This window comes from Bos grunniens, chromosome 16, assembly GCF_055505025.1.
Source record: "Bos grunniens cultivar Pamir isolate PY7600 chromosome 16, Bosgru_T2T1.0, whole genome shotgun sequence".
In the NCBI taxonomy this organism is placed as follows: domain Eukaryota; kingdom Metazoa; phylum Chordata; class Mammalia; order Artiodactyla; family Bovidae; genus Bos; species Bos grunniens.
Window position 1 is genome coordinate 1,347,273 of NC_141180.1, and position 26,000 is coordinate 1,373,272.

At 57.1% G+C, this 26,000-nt stretch overlaps 1 protein-coding gene and 1 long non-coding RNA gene across 4 annotated transcripts in view; one reads left to right on the forward strand and one right to left on the reverse strand.

Annotated features, from left to right (window-relative positions):
* Positions 1–6,356, reverse strand: part of IGFN1 (immunoglobulin like and fibronectin type III domain containing 1) — a 30,859-nt gene extending 24,503 nt beyond the window's left edge. Inside the window, exons 1-5 of the mRNA XM_086343097.1 lie at positions 6,227–6,356; positions 4,123–4,159; positions 3,575–3,697; positions 2,444–2,583; positions 1,455–1,554 (exon numbers count right to left, since the gene is read on the reverse strand). Of these exons, the coding sequence (XP_086199223.1) occupies positions 1,455–1,554; positions 2,444–2,583; positions 3,575–3,697; positions 4,123–4,129 (370 nt within the window). The 5' untranslated portion in view covers positions 4,130–4,159; positions 6,227–6,356. The remainder of the gene's footprint in view (positions 1–1,454; positions 1,555–2,443; positions 2,584–3,574; positions 3,698–4,122; positions 4,160–6,226) is intronic.
* On the forward strand, positions 5,156–10,126 carry LOC147356012 (uncharacterized). 3 transcript variants are annotated; one of them, XR_015142926.1, is made up of 3 exons: positions 5,156–5,367; positions 5,462–5,603; positions 9,601–10,126. It is a non-coding gene; the product is annotated as an uncharacterized LOC147356012 (long non-coding RNA). The 3 variants fall into 3 exon arrangements; XR_015142928.1 differs by lacking the exons at positions 5,156–5,367; positions 5,462–5,603 and adding exons at positions 6,676–6,842; positions 7,890–8,017; XR_015142927.1 differs by lacking the exons at positions 5,156–5,367; positions 5,462–5,603 and adding an exon at positions 7,660–8,017.
* Positions 10,127–26,000: the final 15,874 nt, after the last annotated feature.

A 26,000-nucleotide genomic window follows, 5' to 3' on the forward strand; every position in this document is an offset into this window, starting at 1 on the left:
GGAGCCCACCCCCAGTCCTCTCTAAGGCTGGCGGCCATCCAGGAAGAGGAAGAACATGGCGGAGGGTCCGGCTATCTCCGGCTCAGAGCGTGACCCAGGGGGGCAGCCTGATCCCCATATCCTTCAGGGCGGCCCACTCTCATGTCGACAGGGCTGGGGGTGGCGTGAATGCGGGGGGGAGCCGCTGGTGACTGCGCACTGAAGGGCATCTAAGGGGCAGCTGTCCTCCCCCTCCACCTGAGAGCCGCCATTTCAGGGCCCAGGCCTGGGGGCATCAAATACGCCCCCCGGGGAGGCCGGAGGGCAGGCCTCTCGCCTTCCCGGCTCCTCTCGAAACCAGGAATGGCCGGGGGACATGACCTGGGCAGTGGGCGTTGAGAGAGCAGGAACACACGAAACAAATGAGTGCTTTAAATAATAATCTCTCTTCAAAACCCTAGCTTGCCGCAGGCTTCCCGTCTGACTTTTGTACTGGTTACCTTAACGAGACAAGATACCCATGCCTCTGTCTCCAGGGGAGAAATTCTCTAACTCAGTTTTCCTAAAACCTTAAAACTTTTACTGAAGAACAAGGAATTTACACTGTACAGGACCATATGAATTTCATGCTTCTTTCCTTGGAAGTACTGTCTATTTCCACAGTTGTAAGACTCTTCTTTATTGAAGTGTAGTTGATCTACAATAATATATTAGCTTTTGTTTCTTGATAAAAGGACCAGATGTCCCAGGGCCACTCCATCCCGGCTTCCTGCCTGCATGTGGGTTAGCCAGGTCCGTAGCAGCCAGCCTACAAGGTCAGGGTGGCACACCGCGGGAGGGTCTGGCTTCCCCCAGCAGCCCCGAGCTCTGCCGGAGCCTGGATGCCACCCTGGGACTTGTCATCGTGGGGCTAGGAAAGTGGCTTTGCTTCTTGAGCCACATCAAGGAGGGTTTTCTGTTACTCATGCACAAAAACATAACCAACTGAGAGATGAGATCCGCTTTCCAAGACACGTTTACTTTCGATCCCTTGCTGACGATTAATTTGAAATTTTGGAAACACGAGCAAACCAAAGCAAAGCATGTCTAAGGCAGGCTCTGGCCTTTGTGTTACCTGCCCCCATGTTCTCGCCCCACTCCACGCAGACTTGTACGCCAAGAGAGGAAACCGAAGCCCCGGGAGTGAGTTAGCAAACGATTGGACTAGAAACCAACTTTCAGACCCCGACCTCACGCCTCAGGGCCAAGAGGAGGTCACCCGGCACAGCTGCAGGGGCGCCTGTGGGCGTGAGCCTCCCCGACCAGGGGCAGAGGCTGCAGGCAGCGGGTGAAGCCTGGGGCCCCGCACCTGGTGGGGCTGCGGCCTCCATGGCTCCCCCACACCCCCCAGCTTTGAGGCCTGATCCCCTTAGGGCTCTCCCACACCCGGAGCCCCGGTGGGGCAGGAGGGAGGGGGCGGGGGCGGGCAGGCCCACCTTCGATGACCGTGAGCCTCGCCGAGCACGTGGCCTCTCCATAGGCATTCACGGCAGTGCAGCGGTACACGTCTGTGTCCTCGCCGGTCAGCTTATTGATCTGCAGAGAGGCCGAAGGCAGGGGAACAGGGCTGGCCCCCCTTCCTCCAGTCACTGGGCATAACTACGCTATAAGATGAACAAGGCAAGCTCCTGTCTTCATGGACCTTACCGTGTTCATGAGGAAAGCAGACCCCGAGACCAAACCTAGGTCAGGGCTGCGGTGGGCAGAGAGTGGTTCCCGGAGTCCACCGGATCCAGGACTAACTACCGTCTCTGGTGTGTGCTGCGGGCCCCTTACCTAACCTCCCTGGACCTCAGCTTATTTACCTATAAAATGAGGATAATAATACCCACATATAGAACCCTGATCAGGGAGCTAGGTCTTGCAAGCTGTGCAGTGTGGCAAATAATATAAATAAATAAATAAATAAATTTGGCAGTTTCCTGGGAGTCCAGTGGTTAAAACTCCAAGCTCCCAATCGAACCCTGTTCAGGGAATTAAGACACTGCATGCCACACAGCGTGGCCGAAATAATACTACCCCAAAGCAGTGAGTGGTCAGGATTAAAATACACAATCTAGGTCAAACGATTAGCCCGGGAGCAGCACGTAGTAGGTGTTCTGTGACGTGTAACTGTGAATGTTACTGACACTGACCAATATCGACTGAGTGCTCACTGCAGGTCGGGCCTGGGGGAGGTTTATTAGCTAAACCTTCAATGCTCATAAAAACCCCATGAAGGAGGCACTATCATCCCCCCAATTCACAGAGGAAGAGAGAGAGAATGAGGTGACTTTTCAAGGCTGGGGTGGTAAGCCAGGCAGCCTGCCTCCAGGGCTTGAAGGAAGCTCCAGCACTCTGTCAGCAGAGGTTGGCTGGCCTGCTGGTCTACCTTGGCTCTGGGAGGAGAAGGGAGGACCCCCGCCCGGGAGGACCGCAGTCCTACCTGCAGCACGTGCTCCCTGCAGCCCGTGCTGGACGAGACCTGGTACTTGCTGGAGCTGCTGAGGTCCCCTTTGGAGCAGTGCCAGCGCACCCTGGGCCTGGGCTCCCCGCAGACCACAGCCCGGAAGGTGGCGGTCTTCCCTGAAACCGGAAGAGGCAGGCGGGCAGTTTGACGGGTTGAGGGAGGACAGATGGGGATTTTAATGCATGTTTTCTGTGTTGCTCTGGGCACTTCAGCTGCCCAGTCCAAGAGGGGTACCTGCCCTTGGTCCTGGGGATCCAAGGTCCCCAGGCAAGAACGCAGTCTCAGGCAACCAAGGACGCCCTCCCCCTGTCTGTGTATGCCCCTGAGGGCCAGGGCGGGGCGGGGGCCTGAAAGACTCTCCTGGGCCTGGGAAGGGGGAGTCCTCTGTGGGTCCTGTGTCCACTCTCTGGTGGGGGGACTGTGACCTTGGCAAAGCCTGGTGGTGGTGCTCAAAGGGTCCGGTCCTGAGACCCAGGGTTCCAGCCTCGGGAAAGAGCCCAGCTCCATCCCTGCCTGGAAGCCGGTGGGGCGGGGTGAGGTGCTGCCTGTCCTCAGGCCCCCAGCACCCCAGGAGTGTCTTAGCAGAGGACAGTTTGGAATAAAGATGCAAGTCCCCCACCCCTGATGAGAGACGCAGTTTCTCATGACAGTGTTGTTGGAGAGGTAGAGTCAGATCTAACGAGGGAGGGGGTATTATTTTCCTTAGGCCAGAATGAGGGGCTCTGAAACCTGCTGGGGGGCCCGTGCTGGGGAAAGGGTGCCTGCTCACCCCTGCCCCGCAGCCCGTTCCCTCTGCTTCCCGGGCTCCATTCTCTGCGGCCTATGGGCCCCCGGGGCCACTGTGGGGCAGCCCCATTTCACTCCTTTTCGAGGGTGCCTCTGCAGAGCTGCTTGTGGGCCGGGAGGGTGCGGGTCCCAGGGCTGCCTCATGAGCCTCTGCTCCCCAGCTCACCACACCCCCACCCTCTTTCCCAGATGCCTGTCCCGTGGTAGGCCTGCACCCCTTTGCTTCTCTGCTCCTCAGGCCCCTTGCGGACACAGGGGTTAGGGGCTGGGCTGGAGCAGGCCCGGGGGCCCCGTCCCCTCCACTCCCCTCCCGGGCCTTACCCTCCTGCAGCGCCAAGGCGATGGGCCTCTGCACGAAGTCGGGCGTGCTGCAGCCCTCGGGCACCTCCTCCACCAGCTGCCAGATGCTCACACCCGGCGTGGAGGACTTCTTGAGGGACTTCCCTGGAGGAGGTGGCGGGAAGGGAGGTGGGCCTCAGCTTAGACCTGTAGCCGGAGGGGCAGGGGCCCCCCGCCCCCCACAGTTGGGCAGGGCCGGTTCCTCGGCTCCTCCAGGGAGAAGGGCTTTGGGGCTTTCTAGCGGGTGTGGTGGTGGTCTTTCCACGTGTGAGTGGTGCCCCAGGGGAGTGGCCATGGGTGCCCTGGGGAGACCCTGGGAGAGTCCTGGGAGAGGGGGTGGGGAAGGGAGAGTGGAAAAGGGCTCCTGGTGGGAATCGGGGCCCATGGAGGGGCTCTGCTCCCCGGATTTAGGAAAACAAGTTCAAACCCAAATCCGGAACTAACAAGCCACATGCTCTTTGCCCTGCCCCCCGCCCTCTCCTGGTGGGCGCCATGTGGGGTGAGCAGAGTGGAGGGGGCGCTTCTCCCACCTGCCATGGTTCCGGCTCCTCTTTGGCGCTGACTGATCTGAGAACAGAAGGTGGGGTTGCTGAGAAAAGTCCAGGCTGGTCACCCCGTCCTTCCCACACCTCAGCACCCCGGCCGGCCAGGAGCTCCTCTCCCCCACTCGCTGGCCCAGCATGGCCCACCCCCTGGAGACCAGGGAGGGTAGGGCACTGCCCGCTTGGAATCTCATCCAGGGAAAGGAAACTGTGGGTGAGCTACAAGCTGTGCTGGAGGTCTGGCCTGCTGGTGGGGCCCCAGGCCCAGAGGACGCTCGGAGGGCGGCACACGGCCATCCCCAAATCAGGAAAGCAAACTCCAGACCTCAGGGTCTCCCAGCTGTTCCCGGCCTGGCCCCTTGACTGGGGATGAGAATTCTCCAGCGGCATCCCCGGGGACTGTGGGCCGCTCCACCAGCCCCGAGAGTCTCGAGCAGGGCCTGCAGCCCTCCAGCTCCCACCCCACCCAATCTGGAATCCAGATCGCCAGGCCTGCGGGCAAGGATCCCTGGGCTGCCCGTAAGGTCTTCTAGGCTGGAACATCAGGATCTCCATAAATCCATCCACCCCCTCCAAAGCCAGTGAGTTATAATGTCAGGTGGGCAAGAGTGCCTCCCAGACCCCCTCCACCACCAGCAGCACCCCTCTGACTCCCGCTCAACGGCATCCAACCGCCATCCATTGAGGCTGACGAGGCGGGCCGCCGGGAGAGGGCAGGGGGCCTGGGGCTGGGCTGGGCTGAGAGCAGTAAGGAGAGCCGAGAGTCCAGCGGGAAGGGGGTGTCTTGAAAGAACTTCCCAGCAGTCCCACCCCCAGTGCGGTTGGCCCGTGGCCAAGGGTTCCATTTTGGAGATTCCATTTCCTGCCCAAAGAGCCCTCAGTATAGAATCACATGACAGGGCACATTCCGTCCTCCAAGCGAGGAGCCTCCGTTTCATAACTGCCCACCCGCTGGCACCCCGGGCCCGCGGCGTCCCCCCCACAGCCCGGCCACTGCCCCGGCGCGCTGGAATGCCGCAGCGCGCCAGCCGCGTTCTGGGGCGGTCACAGGCCACAGCCGCTGTTCTGCGGGGAGTCGCCGGGCAGGGCGAGGGGGCCGGAGGGGAACCCAGCTGGCCGTGGCGGGGGTGAGGGTGGGGGGCTCCGTCCCACCCACGCCCAGGACCACCACCCCGAGCCTGCCCACCGCCTCCACCCTGGTGCAGTGAGCACGGACGTCTTAGCATCTTCACCGTATGTCTCCATCACTCTTGAGCGGCTCTTGGTTACTTACTCAGCCGTTCGTCACACACCAAGAAGCATAATCCTCCCGCGTCTGTCCCTCCAGCCTCCCGCCTCCAGACCCCAGCTGAGACGGGAGAGCAGCTGAGCCCCAACTGGGACCCGGGGGCCCACGTTGGCCAGCTCGCCCTCCCGACCTCGGCCTCTTCAGGAGTAAGCCAGATCCGGGACAAGGTCAAAGGCGATGGGTGAGAGATCCGTTTGGTGGGAGACCAGAGGGTCAGAGGGTCGTGGTCCTCATGGGGGGGAGGGGCCGTTGGGGAGGAGACGCTCTGCTCCAAGCTTTCTTCCACTTTGGAGAAGAATTTTAACTCTGCACCAAACGGCAGCTTGAGTCCCTGCAAATGTCTCCCGGTCTCCCCCAGGCCCTCAGCACTCCGCCCCCGCCCCACCAGCTCCATCCAGCCCTCCCGCTTCCTGCTGCTTCCAGCTTCTCAATGCGTAGGAGTCAGGGCAGGGAGAGACACCCGGGGCTTTTCTCCCTGTTTGACCATGTTATTAATCAAGATGTGCCGAGTTCCAGACCGGAGGTCCTTATTCTGGACAGCTGCTCAGAGTATTTAAGCTGGTCGGCGTTGCCAGCTGAGCAGCACCGGGAGAGTCCGAGCCTGGGACAGAATTGCCCCAACAGACTCGCTGCAGCTCCGTCCTCCAAGTGTCCCCAGCCATCGGAGGGGATGTACTGCCCAGGGGGGTTCTGGGCTCCCTGCCCCCTGCCTGCCCTTCCTGAGCAGAGAAGGGCAACGGGATCCCAGCCTCTCCCTCTCTGCCCCTGCCCCGGTGGACAGCCAGGTGTGCAGGGCCCACTGACCTGGGTGCACAGCCGGCCTCCGGCCTCCCGGCCGCTCCCGCCTCCCCGCGTCCAGCTGCTGCCGGAGGCTCTGAATGGACTGCCGGTGGCCTGGTGGCGCCGGGACAGATGTAGGTCACGGCGGACTCGCGCTGCCCCCGCCCCTCCCACTCAGCCCGCCTCCCTCCTCCTCCTCCTCCAGCCTGGGCTTGGCAGGGCAGGGCCCCCCCGGGGTTCCCGCCCTCGCCTCCCGGGAGGTCAGAGATGGAAGGGTCCTGTGACTTGGGCTCATCCAACTCCTCGCAGAGCACTAAGCTCTCAGATTGGCTCGGTCAAGTCCGCCCCGCGCGGCCTCGTTTATATGATCCTCTTAGCGGGCGCCTTCTCGTCCTCCAGGGCCTTAATTTTTCCACTAAGCTGACCCCTGGGGACCCTTGACACCATAAGTCACACAGACACCCAAAGCCACTGCCCTCTTGGGAATCGGCATCTGAAGTGGCACCAAGCAAACCCAGCCTTGGGGAGCGAGTCTCAGCCCCCGACAGATCAGAGGGTAACCCCTGAGGGGGCAGGGGCAGGGCGAGACCCTGGGAGTCTACAGCCAGGAGGCCTCCCAGGAGGTGGTGAGCTTCCTAAGGTGGGAGAGCTGGCCCCGCCAGCCGGGCTGGGGGCTGAAGCAGGCAGGGCAGACACCTGGGTGTTAGGACACGTGGATGGAAGGTGGGAATCGGGGTGGATGGAAGGTGGGAGTCGGGGTGGGGGGCTGGTAACAGGTTTCCTTTAGGATGGGGGGCAGGCGGGCCCAGAAGGAGCCGGGGCACAGGGCCGCCCCGTCTGCTTGGGGACAACACCCGCTCGCCCTTTCAGGACAGGGAACTGGTTTGTCGCCTCCAGTAAGCAAGGCTTGATCGCGGATCCGGACACAGCGGAAGGCAAAGGGGCCCAGGTTCCTCTCAGGGGAGGGAACGTGGTTACACACACCCCGGCACGCTGTGGACCCGGGGCTCGCTAGTGTGTGTACTCTGGGGGCAGGTGTCTGACCTCTCACACTCAGGGTGTGTGTGTGTGTGCAGGTGTACATCTACATGGGTTTCCTGCGTCTTTCTAACTCTGGGTATCAGAAGTTGAAGCTTTATTTATTGAACAAATAGGTGTTGAATGCCCCACCCGCCCCTGGGACCCTGGGTCTAGCTCTGTGGTGGGCCCTGAGACACACAGGTGAGTGGAGACGGGGTGCTCCTCCTGTGGGTCTAATGGGCAGACAGATGCTATCTAGGCGGTGACGAAGTGCCCTGCCTGCCTCAGAGGGACCCCAAGCAGGTGGGGAGCAGGGAAAGACCAAGGAGGTGGGCGTGGACAGGTGAGCCTTGGAGGCCATGGTGAGATGTGATCTGTACCCTGGCGGGGGACAGGATCCGTTTGCAGTTTTCAAGCAGCCCGCTGTGCCGCAGGGCAGACAAGGGGCTGGAGGCAGCTGGGAGTCAGAGGCAGGAGTCCGGCTCCCAGGAGGGGGTCCGGTCGCCCTAAGTGCTCTGCCTCGTGGGGCCCTGTGGCCCTTCTCCAGGGGCTCCTGGACCTCAGTGCTGCATCGTCTGGGCTAGCGCGGGTAGCTTATAGTCTCCCCAGAGCTCGAGGCGGCCCCCAGGCCTGCTCAGACGAGCCGGTCGTCTCGCACTGGCTGCAGTTGAAATGTCAGGACTCTGATGAGATGGACCCACGGCTCTCATGTGTCCTCTACCCTCCGTCCTGCGTCTTGTGTCCTCTGTCGAAGGAACGTGATGTGCAGCCAAGTCGGCCACGCACACCATGAAGGTGAGAGCTCCCGCATCGCCCGTCTGCGACCAGGCACTGGCGTGGGCCTCTGTGATAGCACAGGGTGAGAAGAGCGTGCACACAGGGTCGCCTAGCCCCCAGCCCAGCCTCCGCGATATTCGCCAGCCACCACGCAGGCCGACGTCGGTGTTCTGACTGTCCACCAGGACCCTTCCCAGCGAGCCAGGGAAATCTCACACCCTCCCCGGGCATGGCCTTCCTGGCCCTCCTGAGGGATGGAGGCACAAGCCCCCAGGGCCCTTGATTAGCGGAAGGCTCCCCCCCACCCCCGCCCCAGAAGCGCTCTGGGGCGGGGGGTGCTGTGTTCTTTCTCCCTTGGTGACTTTGGGTGAAGACACGGTCCAGCTTACTATCGCTCTCCTGTCCCCACGGGACACACAGCTCAGGCCCCCACGGGACCCCTCTTGCTCCCCGTGGCTTGGGGCGAGTGGGATGATCTCCGGAACCTTCTGGAGTCCTGTGACCTGCTGCCCGAGTGGGTTCCTGGGGTGAGGCCCATGGATCTGGAGGCCGGGTGACTTCCTCTGACGTGGGGGCGGCACTTGAACTCAGAGGCTGGGGCCTCTGTCCGGGCTGGGTTAGGACCATCTCTCTGCTGGCCTGGGGGTGCAGGCGAATGTGCTGGGCAGGCTTCTGACTGAAGACCTGTGCACACGTGCCCGCATACACACGTCAAAGCGACACCAGAAGACGGGACTCTGCAGAAAGGGGAAGGCCTCGAGACGGCCCCAGGGTCTGGGCCGAGGATGGGCTGGGGTCTTACTCTACCCTACCGCTCCGTCCTCGGGGAGGCACAGCTGAGAGCTCGAGGGCGCACACCCCTGCCCCCACCTCCCTCCAGCCCCCAGCTGCTCTCCGGACCCGTCCATACCCACCCCCGGCACGCAGCTGTCTGTGCCCCCCCGACCCCCCAGCTCCAGCCCACCACCGGTCAGGCTCAGTTCACGTCTTTCTCACCTCCTGTTTGTGACGAACCCCTGTGGCCTCCCAGGAATGAAGCCCTCGGCCCTGAGGACAATTTCATGCTTAAAAGGCAGCTTTCAGCATCGGAGCCACGAGCCCACGCTCTCCTGCGAAAGGGCCTGCAGACCCGAGGGCGCAGGCGGGCGGAGCCCCCGCTGTGGCTTCTGGGCCTCTGTGCGCCCCGTCTCCTGGAGCAGATGGGGCCTCCCAGGGCTCGGGGCCGGACAGAACCTTCCAGAGCCTCCAGCAGCAACAAGACGAGCTCCCTTCCTGTGGGACACTCTTGAGTCTTTGATGACTCAGTCTGCACCTTCTTTCTTTACGTGAACACAGCGGACGGACGGACAATAGCTACTCTGAGCCTCTCCAGGGTCCGACATTTGCTCCGTCATGAAACGCTCCCCAGGACAAGCCAGCTTTCCCCAGAGTCATCCCTGTCCTGTTTGCTGGGTGCCTTGTGTTTTCTGGCCCTGCCGCTTGCTTTTTTACAGCTGGAGATGGAACCCCTTAATGCCCTTCCTCCGTCCCCCACCCGCACCCCCATCACCCGTCTGCTCTCTGTGTCTGCTGGGGCTCTAACCTGACTCATCCCTGTTCAGAGACGCACTGACGTGCAGGGGAGGGCGACCCGCCTCTGGACAGCCGATGAACGGGCCGGCGTGGCCTCCGATATCGGGGAGGGAAGTCCCCGAAGACCAGCCCAGACAGCGGCTCCATGGAGGCGGCCCTCGGGTCAGCAGCGGGAGGGTGACCAGCTCCTGCTCATGGACGCACGCCTGCTCCACACGTGAGCCTGCGTGTCGCCCAGCATGTCACGGGCTGACCGTGCACAGAGCACATGCTCGCTGCCCCCAGCTGCTGCCGGACGCTCACCTCAGAGCGATGTCTGCCCTCGTGACAGCCCCGGAGGTGGATGCACCGCATCGGCTCATGGAGAAGGAAGCTGGGCCAAGAGCCGCCACCCAGGGGTCCCTCGGGCCGTGGCTCGTGACTGATCCAGGCTGGGGCAGCGAGGGTGGGCTGATCCCTTTACAGCTCAGCCTCCTCCCCTTGACGTTCTGACTTTGAAAAATTAGATAAAAGTCAACATTTTCAAAAATAAAATAATAATAATAAAGAAGTCGACATTTTCAGCCTCCATGCTGTATTCTTTGCTCGCGAACCTCACTGAAAGGCACACCAGGGTGTCTCAGAAGTTGAGAAGGGCCCAGCTGTTTGCAATTTTTGAGACTTCTGGTATTTTTTTCAAAGAAGAAATGATAAAACAGGGCTAAAACACGAGCAGTGACCTGAGACTGTCACAGCGCTGTTCGTTCATCAGCTATGTGCTCGGGTGCCCAGTGGTGTCCGACTCTTTGTGACCCCATGGGCTCCTCTGCCTGTGGGATTCTCCCCACAAGAATACTGGAGTAGGTTGCCATTCCCTCCTCCAGGGGATCTTCCTCACTCAGGAATTGAACTCGGGTCTTCTGTGTCTCCTGCATTGCAGGCAGATTCTTTACCACTGAACCAAGAGGGAAACCCCATTAATTAGCTATATCCCAATACAAACTTAAAAATATGTAAATATGAGTAGCATATTTTAAATATTTACACTCAAGCACTCAACACCTGTAGCCCAGAGACACACATGCCAGGCACTGTCATGGCTCCGACCACAGATGGCCACCGGCGATGACCAACTAATTCCTGGTGCCCTGCCATCAGTGTTTTCTCTGACCACAAGGATGACCCACTGGAGATCGTGGGGGCCCTGCCCCGGGAACCTGGAGGCCGCCCAGCCCAGTCTCCTGACTTAGATGCTGGGACCTCTTGGAGCCCCCAGTGTGCAGAAGCCTGTTTGCCCTGAATCTGAGCTCCTGGAGGTGGCTGAGCTTTCTCCACCCACCGTCACCCTCCCCTACTCCCGACCTGAGCTGGAGCTTGTCGGTTCCAGCTCGGGCACGCCGGCCTCTCGACCCCGGTGTTCACCCTCCCTCCTGTCCGCAGAACGACCCGCCCGCCCTCCCATGACCCCCACGCGGAGCGTCCTGTCCCTGTGACCCCACGGGCTGGCCTGCGCTCGTGTCTCAGGCCTGTCTCCCTCTTAGCCAGGGGTCCCAGGGCCTGTGACGCCTGCCACCGCCCTGCGCCCAGGGCAGTTTCTCCCACACACACGGCCCCTGGCTGGCGGGTGGTCAGAAGCATCTCTACCCTGTGCCCTTCCCCGCCGGCAAGGACGCGTCCCCTCTGGGCAAAGGAGAGCTCCGCCCGTCCTGGGGGAGCCTCTGGGCTGGAAGGGCCTGCTCCAGCAGGCCCACCCCTGCCGGCAGTCGTAGTGATTTCTGCGCCTGCCAGGAAACTGGTATTTGTTTTGGAGTGGGTGAGGAGCCGCGAGAGGTTGCCAGGCAGAGAAGTGACAGGGCTGTGTTTTAGGAAGACCTCTTGGGTGTCAAGTGTTGGCTAAACTGAGTGGAGAAACGCTGATGTCAGGACCTGTCTCCCCAGTACACTGGCACTCCCAGGGGAGGGGCTGTGTTTCCCACATCAGCCCAGGGCTTCCAAGGACTGGGATGGGGACCCCCACTCCTATGCCTAAGCCCGAGACACCCCCAGGGAGAGCTCGACGCTGTGGGCTGCTTGACCCAAGGGAAATTGAGGCCCAGTGGGGCCACGGCTGTCCCCAGACCCCCACGCCCACTGCCCAGCTGGGGCCAGGACGGCTGTGCTCCGTCTGGCACCAGCTCCCCGAATTCCCAGCAGCCCGGCCGCATGCAGCTGGTGCTAAAGATCAGGCTGAAACCCCATCCCTGACCAGCGGCGCGGCCTGGGGGCGCCGTGCCCAAGCGGGACGCCGTGGGCAGGGTCCAGCCCAGGGCCGGGCAGGGAGCTAGGCTGCGGCCAGCTGGGGACGGGGACTCGGGTCCTCGGGGGCCCAGCCATGGAGGAGACGTGGCTGTAAACACCCTGCTGAGAGACCCACGGTCGAGACCCTCCCAGGGGCCTGGAGCGGAGACCACCTGCCCTGGGGTGGGGGGCGGGCTCCTTTCTGATGGGGGCACCGTCTCCCCTTCCTCCTCAGAGAGCTCCCGTCCAACCGGGAGGCTTCAGCTGCACGGCCAGGCCGCAGGAAACGGCGGCACTGGCGGCCACAGTAGGGGTGGGGACCTGCAGATTCTGAGCCTCCACAGCGGGCGGCTGAGCGGCCTGGGCACTGTGGTGTCGCTAATCACCGCGCCTGCCTTTCCGGTTCCCCCCAGGGCGGTGGGCAGCCTCTGCCCGCCTCCTCCTCCGACTGTCCAAGGCCAAGTCGCTCCGGCCACTGTGCTGACCGATCCCTGTGTTCACTGGCCCTCTCCCCAATTCGCAATGTAACCCCCACCCCACTGGGAGACACCGTCTTCTTTCCTAAGTTGAGAGTGTGCTTGGCCCCCACTGGTTGAGGGAATGACCACCTCCCACCCCCACCCAGAGGGTATTCGGGGTGCAGACACTTCTGGTCACCACTGCTTGGTTTCAGGCGGCACGTGGGGACTGCCGGGAAGGATCACACGTGAAAGGCAGGGAAGCAGGAGCCTCGTCGCGCGTGTGCAGGAAAACTGGGGGGCGGGACCGGTGAGCCTCCGAATGGAGTGGGGCCGCTAGGGATCACACAGGTGCTTCAGCAGCGGTTGTTAGAAGAGCGCCTGGTCACAGCCTCAAAGTGGGGTCTGGAAGTTGGGGGGCAGGGCGTAGGATTAGTCGAGGGACCTTCCTTCCTCCACCCTCGCTGCATCGTCCCCAGGCCAACCACTCCCCTGATTTTGGGTGGAGAGGAAAGTGAAGTGAAAGCGAACGTCGCTCAGTCGTGTCCCACCGTTTGCGACCCCACGGACTGTAGTCCTCCAGACTCCTCTGTCCATGGGATTCTCCAGGCCAGAATACCGGAGCGGGTAGCCGTCCCCTTCTCCAGCGGATCTTCCCAACCCAGGAATCAACCTGGGGTCTCCTGCATTGCAGGTGGATTCTTTACCAGCTGAGCCACCAGGGAAGCCCTGGATGGAGAGGGAGGGTTGGTTAACATCCAAAGACCCAGAGGGAAACATAGTCAACAAGCAAATCCCGTTTCCCTTTATTGATCAGGGGCTCAGCTCCCCAACCCGAATCAGACATGCAAAGTGTTGGAACTCCAGCAAAGAGTTAAATGTTCTCAAACACAGATACTAGAGCAGCAGCAGGCAGTAACCACCGAGGACAGGAGGACTCAGGTCCCTACGTAAGGATGAGAATCGCACTTTACGAGGGCTGTCCAGTGAGACAGCGGCACGGTCGGCAGACAGTGGAGGAGCCAGCCTGAGCGGCCTCAGTGCTTTAGACACACGTCACCTCCCTAACCTCCACCAAATGTTTCTACAGCAACTGGTCCCCATGCAGTTAACTTCTCAAACCTGGCTCCAAATAAATGCTTGATTTCTTTTCCAAAGCCTACAGTTCAAGATCCCAGGAGGTGTGGGCTGCTGTCAGAGTCCAGTTGATGACGATGGAGGGGTCAGGAGGACGCGACATCCTTGACCAGACGGTCGCCGAGGGCCCTGATCGCCTGCCAGGTGCGTCCCGGGCTCTCGCAGGCTTGGGCACCTCTGAGCCCACAGCTATCCTGCGGGGTGCTCCTGCAGCCAGGAGACGCTAGGGCTGGGGAGCCCTGATGACTCAGCCACACGGCTGGGAAGGCAGCCAGGTGGACATGCCTCTTTGCCCCTCAAAACAGGGGTTTCTCATTTATAAAATGAGAGACCCAGGTCTGCTTGCCCGCGAGCCTGTCCAGTCCCCACTACAGAGCTTCCTCCTAGGAACCATAAAAGACAGGAAAAGAAAGCAAGCAAGGAAGGAAAGAGGAGGAGAGAGAGAGAGAATCCCTACCCTCCGTAAAACAAGGAGAATTCCAGCAGAGCAATAATCCAGTGCCAGTCACGGCGGAAGGTGACTGAGCCTTTGGTTTGCTGGCTCAGTGACACTTTGATGCTGCTCTTTCCAAATGCCCAGCCAGCACCCACAAGTGATTTCAGGACCCAGAGGTGCACCTTCCCCTAGGTCCCCACTTCCCTCTTCCTGAAACCCTCACGCCTCCCACTGTCCTCACAGAGAATTCTGCAGAATGCCCTCAGGCTGCCCCTGGGCTCCCCACTGACCACATCCGGGGAGGGGGCACCTGCCCGCCTAGGTCGTTGGATGCCTGCCCTGGGGAGATTGGCAGTGGCCGGCTGGGTCTCACTAATGCCCACAGCAGAAAACGAATTTACTGCCTGGTGACGGGTCTGTGCTCCTGAAGGTGCGCATGATGGGGCCCCAGCGTGCTGGCTCCAGGGACCAGGAGCCTGACCGCCTGAGGCCCAGTCGCATCCCAGCCTGGCGTCCACCTGGAGGAAGTAGCCCTGGCCATGTACGGCCCTCTTGTACGGGCGTGATCTGAACCGTGTGGTGGGACGTGGTGCCCAGAGCTCGTGGGTCCCTCAGGGGCCTGTAGGCTTTCCTCTGCTTCCCGGCCATGGTTCTGCTGAAGATACAGCGAAGGCCGACGTCCTCTGAGACCGGCCCAGACTTACCTCTCTGCAGAGGCTGGGGGCAGATGTGAGCTCAGGCCTCCTGGGGCCAGAAGGCTTTATTTACAAAAATTATGGGGATGAAAAAACTGCCCTTACGTGGTGGGTAGCATGAGCATTTAAAAGAAGAAAAATGTCCTCTCCTGGCTTTCTGAGATCGGTTAAAAATGATGGCAGGCTAAAAAGAGCAAGCCCACAAGTTGGGCTGTGTGGTTGTTCGGTTGCTAAGTCATGTCTGACTCTTCGCAACCCCATGGACTGCAGCACTCCAGGCTTCCCTGTCCTTCACTATCTCCTGGAGTTTGCTCAAACTCATGCCCATAGAGTCAGTGATGACATCAGACCATCTCATCCTCTGTTGCTCCCTTCTCCTGCCTTCAGTCTTTCCCAGCATCAGGGTCTTCTCCAATGAGTCGGCTCTTTGCATCAGGTAGCCAAATATTGGAGCTTCAGCTTCAGCATCAGTCCTTCCATTGAGTATTTAGGGTTGATTTCCTTTAGGATTGACTGACTGTTTGATCTCCTTGTTGTCCAAGGGACTCTGAAGAGTCTTCTCCAGCACTACAATTCTGAAGGATCAGTTCTCTGGCACTCAGCCTTCTTTATGGCCCAATAAGCTAGGCAGAGATAAAATCCAGGGGGATTTGGTGGTGGACGTGAACAGCCAATGACCTTATTACCTGGTCAACACTACTGGACATTTGTGATCTTCTAGAAGAAGTGATGGGGTCTGCCCCAGGATTTAATTCTATGGATAACGCTGATATAATTCCCTAGTCACGTAAGCATAGCCTGATCTCAAACTTATTTATTTGTTTGTAGGTTGCATAGCAGGTGGGACTCAGTTCCCCAACCAGGGATTGAACCCCGGTCCACAGCAGTGAGACCGCGAGTCCTAACCACTGCACCGCCAGGGGATTCTCTGAACGTATTGAACATTTGTTTTCTCACTGGTAAAAGAGGACGATACTGTTCTCAGTGAAAAGGGTGTGAACTCTTGAATCAGATGGACTCGGGTTTAAATACCACTTTTACAACCTGGAGGCTGTGAGCCTGGAGTGGCTGGGACAGAGGGAAGCAGAGGGAACTTTGTCAGCCAGGCAGAGGGTCATCAATCACCAGGGCCGCAGGCCGTGGTGATGAGTGGCCTCGTACTCTGAATAAGACGGCAAGCTGCTGCAGTGTCCTGAGCGCAGGGATCGTGAGATCTGACGTGAGCTGGTAGTTTTTAATATTTATTTATTTGTTTTATTTATTTGGCCGTGCCGGGTCTTTGTTGCCGGGCACGGGTTTTCTCCAGTTGCGGCGAGCGGGGGCTCCTCTCTAGTTGTGGTGAGCAGGCTTCTCGCTGCAGTGGCGTCTCTTGTTGCTGAGCACGGGCTCTAGACACATGGGCTCAGTCATTGGGGTGCACAGGTTCAGTCGCCCCACAGCACGAGGAACCTTCCCGGACCAGGGACCGAACCCATGTCCCCGGCATCAGCAGGTGGATTCTTAACCCCCAGACCACCAGGGAAGTCCCTGACGTGCGTTTCTAAAGGGCCCCTCTGGCTGCTGGGTAGGAAACAGACGGAAGGGAAATAAGAGTGTGTGCAGGGGAGTAGATGGGCTTCCCGGGCAGCCAGTGGTAAAGAAGCCCCTGCCAGTGTAGGAGACGCAAGAGACGCGGGTGAGATCCCCGGGTCGGGAAACCGGGAGCAGGACATGGCAACCCCCTCCAGTGTCCTCGCCTGGGAAATCCCGCGGACAGAGGAGTCCACGGGGCCCCAAAAGAGCCGGACACGACTGAGCAGGCACACGCCGCCGGGGGAGGACAGGAGCAGCCCTGCAGTCATTCGGAGAGAGGAGGTGCCCGGGACCGCAGGGGAGGGAGGCCTGGTCAGGTTCTAGAGGCCCCTGCAGGCAGGACAATGACGGTCTGGCTGGACCGTCACAGTCTGTCATTGAGTATCGGGGGTTACATCAGGGGTCGGTTCCCCTGGACTGAGCTCCCCGGCAGAAGCGTAAGCCTCTACCATCCATCGATGGAGCCCAGCTCAGCCACACTTGGTGAAGGATGGTGAGCCACGGCTGCACCGCGTGCCCCTGACCCCATGCCCTCCTGCCCACCCCGCCACCCCGCCCCAGAGGACTGACGGTGGGGCGGGACTGCAGCCGCAGCCCAAGGGCCTGGAGGAGCCGTGCTGAGGCCAGGGGCAGGGAGGGTGGGAGCAGGAAGCCTGTGGAACGGCGAGGGAAGGGCCCGCGAGGAGGGATAAACAGGCCTCTGCGGATAACTGGCGAGGACTTTCCTGGCGGTTCAGAGGTTAGGAATCTGCGCTTCCGCTACAGGAGTCACAGGTTCCATCCCTGGTCGGGGACTAAGATCCCACGTGCCGTGTGGTGCAGTGCAGCCAAAAAGAAAAAGAAGGAAAGCAACAAGATGAGTATGGCTGACCGGACGTTGGCTCTAGGGCAGCCCGCCAGCCACGTGGCTCAGGGGACAGGGAGGGGGCTGCCTGCACCCCAAATGGAGGAGCCGGCCGTGCGCCCCGCTGGGCCCCGAGGACACGCGCGCCAGGAGACTCGGCCTTCTGACGGAGGGCCCTGTCTGGGCCCGATCTGCAGAGAAGAGTCTCACACTGGCCGGCAAACCCACCCGAAGACCCCGGCTGCCTTGAGCCCTGTTTGGATGTCACTTAATCCTCCCTGAGGGGGGTCACTTTCTTTCTGTCAAGTACCATTCTTCAAAGCCCGCTAAGGCCTTCCTCTGCCAGAATCCTTCCCCGGTTCGTTCCTCTTCACCCACACTGCCCCCCATCCTCCCGTCCCAGCTGGTGCCATTCCCACGCCAGGCCGCCCTCCTGCGAGCAGTCCCCTCTGTCCTCTGAGCCCCCCGAGGAAAGGTGGTGCCAGCGTCTCCCTCTGGCCGTGCCCACCGCCCCATCCTGGGTGCCGCCCGGGAGTTACTCAGCCTTGGGAGCTGCGCCAGGAGATGGGAGCCTTCAGGCAGAAACCTGAGCGGATGCAGCCGATCACCTGTTCGCAAATGACCGTGAGGAGAGGGGAGGGTCGGGCCTGGCGGGCGGGATGGTGGCCGTGGCCGGCCCGGCGTCCTTCCCACGTGACCTACGGGCGGTGCCCTTGACGGCCGGAGGTTTAATGGGTCTCAGCGCTGGTGTTTAATGAGCCAGCCAGGCTGTTAATTGCTTTGTCAGCTTTTCTGCCAGGGCCACTCTCTGGCGAGGACAGGAGGCGAGAGGCTGCAGAGCGGCCTGGAGTCGTGAGGGCAGGTGTCTGTGCGGCCAGGGAGGCCCCGAGGGCAGTCAGGCTCCTGCCTCCAGGGTCCCTGAGGCGAGGAGCAGAGCAGAGGCCAGGAGTAGGAAGAGCTGATGTCTTTGTCTGAGATCTATTTTTGCCATTTTGCTCATCACCAAGGCCTGGCTGAGTCGGCAGGCAGGCTCATCCCAGTTGCGGTGCCCCCCCCCCACCCCGCCACCCAAAGGTCATCCCATCAAAGACACAGAACCCTGAAATCAAAAGAGGCAGCCACTCCCCAGTCGCAGGCCAGTTTAGTGGGGCTGTGACCCCGGGGGCCCTGGGGCTGTGACAGTGGCCGTGCTCTCTGGCCCCAGTGAAGAGCTGACAGACGCCATCAGACAGACTCACTTAGAGGTGAGGAGAGGTGGGCATGAAGGAGAGAAGCCTTGAGAACAGGGGGACCCTCTCTCTGTCCCCCTCCCCATCTGCCCCTCCCCCCACCACGTGGAGCCATGCAGCCTCTCTGGTCCTCAGCCCTGACGGGTGGTCCTGGGCCAGCATGGAGCAGCGCCACCCCTGCAGGGACCACGACAGGGTCCCAGCAGGAGCTGGACAGGGGGCGGGGAGGGTGGGCTGTGACTTCAATTCAAATTCCCATGGGTTTTTGACCTGATTTTCTTTAACTTGCCTCCCAGGCTACCCAACTCTACAACACCCGTGTCGGCCCCTCCTGTCCACTGGGGACATGGGTACTTGTGGGTACTTCAGTGCCCCTGGACTATAAGCCTGGCCTCTGTGCCCCAGCCGAGAGGTGGGGGCTGAGGGTAAGCAGCAGCAATGCAAAATCCTGACCCAGATACAACCAGAGCTGCTAACAACCAGGTGAGCTTAGAAACCCCTCTTTAACAAGAAGACCCCTCCAACCACTCAGAGGTAATGTTCACTCTCTGGATGGTTCCTTCACAGACACAGATGCCAAGTGTGACTCCATGCTGGATCTGTCTCTGTGACTTTCATTTCAGTCAGTCAGTCGTGTCCAACTCTTTGCAACCCCGTGGACTGCAGCACGCCAGGCTTCCCTGTCCATCACCAACTCCTGGAGCTTGCTCAGACTCATGTCCATCGAGTCAGTGATGCCATGCAGCCATCTCATCCTCTGTCGTCCCCTTCTCCTCCCACCTTCAGTCTCTCCCAGCACCAGGGTCTTTTCCAATGAGTCAGGTTTCTCGCGTCCGGTCCCATCACTTCGTGGCAAACAGACGGGGAAACAGTGGAAAGGTACAGGTGACCAAAGTACTGGAGCTTCAGCTTCAGCATCAGTCCTTCCAGTGAACGCTCAGGACCGGTCTCCTTCAGGATGGACTGGGTGGCTCTCCTTGCAGTCCAAGGGACTCTCAAGAGTCTTCTCCAACACTGCTTTCTTTGTGGTCCAACCCTCACATCCATACATGACCACTGGAAAAACCATAGCTTTGACTAGATGGACCTTTGTTGGCAAAGTGACGTCTCTGCTTTTTAATATGCTGTCTAGGTTGGTCATAGCTTTTCTTCCAAGGAGCAAGCATCTTTTAATTTCACGGCTGCAGTCACCATCTGCAGTGATTTTGGAGCCCAAGAAAATAGTCTGTCACTGTTTCCATTGTTTCCCCATTTGCCATGTTTCTATTTGCCATGAAGTGGTGGGACAGGAGGCCAGGATCTTCATTTTTTGAATGTTGAGCTTTAAGCCAACTTTTTCACTCTCCTCTTTCATCAAGAGGCTCTTTAGTTCCTCTTCACTTTCTGCCATAAGGGTGGTGTCACGTGCATAAATTTCTCCCAGCAATCTTGACTCCAGCTTGTGCTTCATCCAGCCTGGCATTCTGCATGATGTCCTCTGCCTAGAAGTTAAATAAGCACATAAGTTAAAATCTGTGACTTTAACCTTTGTGTTTCATTGCTTTTGTTATTATGATAATACATAATGACCTGCCTGGGGAGCCCTGCCCCTCTGTTGAAGAGATTAACACACCCCCTTTCTGATGTTGGCCATTCCTGGAGATATTTGAAAGATAATGGCCTTTCTTTCCTCACCTCCTCCCCGTCTCTGTTCTATAAAAGAAACTGGCATCCAAACCCCAACAAGATGGTTAATCTGAGACATTATTTGGCCATCTTCTCAGTCAGATCACTTTCTGACTAAAGTCATATTCCTTGCCTCAACACCTCATCTCTGTTAACTGGCCTGTCATGGCACAAGCAGCTGGAGCTTGGACTCGGTAACACTACCGCAAGCACACTCAACACCCCCCAGATGCACACCATGAACACACTAACCACACACACCACAAACACCCCACAAGCATGTGTCACAAACACACCACACACACACACCACGAACACAGCGACTTCCTGCTTGTGATGGTGTCAGCTACAATGGGCACTTGCCAAGAGCACTCGCCGGTGACTGAACAGCAACAGCATTTGCCATCTGCCTCTGTGGAGGCTGAACACGCATTGCCGAAGCTGCTGACCTCAAGAGCCCCTGAGGGAGTTCAGGGTAGGGTGAGGCACTCTGTGCTCCAGGGAATCCAGTGGGACAGGTCTCTACATAGTTAGATGTTTTCAGGAACTGGTTTCCTGATCCTAATCCTTGTATGTCCTCATATCTAGAAAATCACTAAGTCCCTTCATGGTGACATCAGCTCCACGTGGCTAGCATAAATCCTTTTGTGAATTAAGAGCTTGATTGCACTGAGCACCCGCTTCACCACAATCGTGTCTGCTGGCCTTCCCCTGCCTCTCCAGAGCAGCCTTTCAGCGCGTCTGAGGTGCTGCCTCCCTGGCTCAGTCCTCATTTTGCCACAGATGAAGCTCACAACTCCCAAGTTGTGCATCTCTTCTAGTTGACAAAGGGAGACTGAGCGACGGGCAGTGAGAGGCACGAGCGAGGCCGGACGTCTCGTTTCAGGGAAGGTGAGGACAGCATCGCCCCAGCCCCTGCCCCCCCCCAACCCCGGCGAAGGCCACTGAGGGAAGGCACTGGCCTCTGTCCAGACAGCCCGGGCGTGTGTTCAGGTGTCAGCCCATGGAATCGAGCCGAAATGGAAAGACTGTCTCTATCACCACAGAAAGGACTGTGAACAGAGAAGGTGGGTGTCCCTGGAGAGAGAACTGAGCGGAGCCTTCTTGACAGAAGAGAAGCCATTTTTGTCCTGAGCCACTTTGCGACCTGAGCCTGGACACAATGTTTGTCCTTGAACAGATCTTAGAAACCAACAGTCTCAAGGGAACAAATGAACAGCTGTTACCGGGCAGGAGCTGTGGCAACAGCAATGATAATACATCTGCTGTGAAGACTCCCGGTTCTGGGTCAATGGTGACGATCCGCTTGAAGCTTGGCCACCGGATAGACAGGGACACACGGGAGGAGGACATTGGCCTTTTCTGACCCTATGACTTCAATCAGCTAAAGGCTGGACTCTGTGGACCTCTGCCCCAATCGTATGCTGACTTCTCCCTTGCTCAAGCCACTTCATGAACATACCTGTGCCCTTAGCTTAAACCCCCCGGAGTCCTGCTGCTGAGGAGACACCACTTTGGGAAAGATCCCAGTTTTCTCCTTGTTATAGAAGAAATAATAATAACCCTTCCTTCTGATCTTTGGCTTGGTTGCATCTTCTGGCTCAGCACTCATCAAGATGCAAACCCAGTTTTGGGGGTAACTGTTTACCCCAGATTGGAACTCGAGCCCATGTGCTGGGACTCAAACCCAGCCAAATGCCTGTTTGGGACTTAAACCCACATGGCTGGGACTCAAACCCAGCCAAACCCATGGTACCTGGTTTCAGGACCTAATGAAACTCAGGTTCTTGATGTCTCATTGCAGAAAGAATTCAATGAGAGACAAAGTGATAGGTAAGAAGCAGATTTATTCCAATTCAAAGAGAAGCACACTCCACAGACAGCGTGTGGGCCGTGGCAGAGGGTGAATGCAGACCGGAAATTAGGCGAGGTTAGTTTTTATGGGCCAGGTAATTTCATATGCTAATGGTGGGAGGATTATTCCAACTATTTTGGGAAGGGGTGGAGATTTCCAGGATCTGGGCCACCGCCCACTCCCTGGTCTTTGAACAGGCCTTGGAGCTGTCCTGATGCCTCTGGGCATGTCATTTCACGTGCTGATTGAGGATCAAGGCCTAGCCTTGGCTGCCACCTTGGTCTCGTTTGGTTCTAACTGGTTCATGTTGTGTCCTTCTTTCAGAAGCTGTGCCCGGCCCCTGTCCCTCCTGTTACAGCAGGACCTCTGCCCCCTCCAGCTTCCTGGGCAGTTTAAAGAGGGTGTGGCACACACATTTATTCCCACAGTGAAAGAAAGTGAAACTGAAGTCGCTCAGTCGTGTCCGACTCTTTGCAACCCCTGGACTGTAGCCCACCAGGCTCCTCTGTCCATGGGATTCTCCAGGCAAGAATACTGGAGTGGGTTGCCACTTCCTTCTCCAGGGGATCTTCCTGACCCAGGGATGGACCCCAGGTCTCCTGCATTGCAGGCAGACGCTTTTAACTTCTGAGCCACCAGGGAAGCCCACAGTAGCTACGGGAAATCTCTGCCCGTGACGCGGGTGAGATCCATGCATTCATTGCATCAGTATTAGTCCAGCAGCTGCTGTGTGCTGGGAGAGAGCTGGGGTCCTGCCTCCAGCGTTTTCAGTCTGACTCACATTCTAACGGGAGATCCAGGAAAGCGTGTGATTATGAAGCAGGAGGGAAGGGGGCAGGGCTTAACTTCTGCAGTACAGAAACAGCCCGAGGACGCGATGTAAACGGATTCGACCCCGTGGGTCCAAGATGGCAGACGAGCCCACTTCCACTGGCCCTGGAGCCTCAGTGTCCACTCACTGTGACACAAGCCAAGTGACACACCCGGGTCAGCAGGCCTGTTCCGAGACTGACCGTCAAATACCGGAAAGGGAAAGTATGTTTGTGCTCAGTCACTTGTGTCCGACTCTTTGCAACCCCCTGAACTGGAGCCCGCCAGGATCCTCTCTCCATGGGATTCTCCAAGCAAGAATACTGGAGTGAGTGGGTGGTGGTCCAATTCCTGGAAATCCCACCCCTTCTGCAAAATATCTGGAATAATCCTCCCACTCATTAGTTTATGATATTACTCAGCCCATAAAAACTAACCACACCAGATTTCGGAGCCTCTCTCACCTTCTCAGACGCCCCACACCCTGTCTGTACAGTGAACTTCTCTCTAAATGAATCCACTTCTGACCTATCACTTTGTCTCTCATTGAATTCTTTCTGCCATGAGACAGCAAGAATCTGAGCTTCATGAAGTTCTGAGATCAGGTGTGTGATCTCCGTTAAAAGATCACAGGGTGAAGTCCCAATGTGAGGTTCACTTCAGTTTAGTCACTCAGTCGTGTCTGACTCTCTGCAGCCCCACGGACTGCAGCACTCCCTGTCCATCACCCACGCCCGGAGCTTACCCAAACTCATGTCCACTGAGTCGGTGATGCCATCCAACCATCTCATCTTCTGTCGTCCCCTTCTTCTCCTGCCTTCAGTCTTTCCCAGCATCAGGGTCTTTTCCAGTGAGTCAGTTCTTCACATCAGGTGGCCAAAGTATGAGCTTCAGCATCAGCATCTGTCCTTCCAATGGATATTCAGAATTGATTTCCTTTAGGATGGACTGGTTAGATCTCCTTACAGTCCAAGGGACTCTCAAGAGTCTTCTCCAACACCACAGTTCAAATGCATCAATTCTTTGGCACTCAGCTTTCTTTATGGTCCAACTCTTACATCCATACATGACCACTGGAAAAACCATAGCTTTGACTAGATGGACCTTTGTTGGCAAAGTAATGTCTCTGCTTTTTAATATGCTGTCTATGTTGGTCATAGCTTTTCTTCCAAGGAGTAAGCATCTTTTAATTTCATGGCTGCAGTCACCATCTGCAGTGATTTTGGAGCCCAAGAAAGTAAAGTCTGTCACTGTTTCCATTGTTTCCCCATCTATTTGCCATGAAGTAATGGGACCGGATGCCATGATCTTAGTTTTCTGAATGTTGAGTTTTAAGCCAACTTTTTCACTCTCCTCTTTCACTTTTATCAACAGGCTCTTTAGTTCCTTTTCACTCTCTCCCATAAGAGTGATGTAATCTGCATATCTGAGGTTATTGACATTTCTCTCAGCTATCTTGATTTCAGTTTGCACTTCATCCAGCCTGGCATTTTGCATGATGTACTCTTCATATAAGTTAAATAAGCAGGGTGACAGTATACAGCCTTGACACACTCCTTTCCCAATTTGGAACCAGTCTGTTGTTCCATGTCCAGTTCTAACTGTTGCTTCTTGACCTGCATACAGGTTTCTCAGGATACAGGTCAGGTGGTCCGGCATTCCCATCTCTTGGAGAATTTTGCACAGTTTGTTGTGATCTACACAGTGAAAAGCTTTGGTGTAGTCAATAAAGCAGAAGTAGATGCTTTTCTGGAATTCTCTTGCTTTTTCAATGATCCAGTGGATGTTGGCAACTTGATTTTTGGTTCCTCTACCTTTTCTAAAACCAGCTTGAACATCTGGAAGTTCACGGTTCATGTACTGTTGAAGCCTGGCTTGGAGAATTTTGAGCATTATTTTGCTAGCGTGTGAAATGAGTGCAATTGTGCAGTAGTTTGAGCATTCTTTGGCATTGCCCTTCTTTGGGGTTGGAATGAAAACTGACCTTTTCCAGTCCTGTGGCCACTGCTGAGTTTCCCAAATTTGCTGGCGTATTGAGTGCAGCACTTTCACAGCATCAATTTTTAGGATTTGAAATAGCTCAACTGGAATTCCATCACCTCAACTAGCTTTGTTCGTAGTGATGCTTCCTAAGGCCCACTTGACTTCACATTTCAGGATGTCTGGCTCTAGGTGAGTGATCACACTATCGTGGTTATCTGGGTCATGAAGATCTTTTTTGTACAGTTTTTCTGTGTATTCTTGCCACCTCTTCTTAATATCTTCTGCTTCCGTTAGGTCCATACCATTTCTGTCCTTTATCGAGCCCATCTTTGCATGAAATGTTCCCTTGGTATCTGTAATTTTCTTGAAGAGATCTCTAGTCTTTCCCGTTCTATTGTTTTCCTCTATTTCTTTGCACTGATCACTGAGGAAGGCTTTCTTATCTCTCCCTGCTATTCTTTGGAACTCTGCATTCAGATGGGTATGTCTTTCCTTTTCTCCTTTGCCTTTTGCTTTCTTCTTTTCTCAGCTATTTGTAAGGCCTCCTCAGACAACCATTTTGCCTTTTTGCAGTTCTTTTTCTTGGGGATTGCCTTGATCACTGCCTCCTGTACAATGTCACGAACCTCTGTCCATAGTTCATCAGGCACTCTGTCTATCAGACCTAGCCCCTTAAATCTATTTCTCACTTCCACTGTATAATCATAAGGGATTTGATTTAGGTCACATCTGAATGGTCTAGTGATTTTCCCCACTTTCTTCAACTTAAGTCTGAATTTGGCAATAAGGAGTTCATGATCTGAGCCACAGTCAGCTCCCAGTCTTGTTTTGCTTCTCCATCTTTGGCTGCAAAGAATATAACCAGTCTGATTTCAGTATTGACCATCTGGTGATGTCCATTTGTAGAGTCTTCTCTTTTGTTGTTGGAAGAAAGTGTTTGCTATGACCAGTATGTTCTCCTGGAAAAACTCTGTTAGCCTTTGACCTGCTTCATTTTGTACTCCAAGGCCAAATTTGCCTGTTACTTCAAGTATCTCTTGACTTCCTACTTTTGCATTCCAGTCCCCTATGAACATCTGTTTGGAGTGTTAGTTCTAGAAGGTCTTGTAGGTCTTCATAAAACTATTCAACTTTAGCTTCTTTAGAATTACTGGTTGGGGAGTAGACTTGGATTACTGTGATATTGAATGGTTTGCCTTGAAAACAAACCGAGATCATTCTGTCATTTTTGAGACTGCACCCAAGTACTGCATTTTGGACTCTTTTGTTGACTATGAGGGCTACTCCATTTCTTCTGAGGGATTCCTGCCCACAGTAGTAGATGCGATGGTCATCTGTGTTGCCTTCGCCCATTCCAGTATGGAAGGCAATGCAGGGGACATAGTTGCAAGTACAGTGAGGTTAGGGGACTTTTATTGACGATGCCAAGGCCTTTGACTGTGTGGGTCACAACAAACTGAGGAAAATTCTTCAAGAGATGGGAATACCA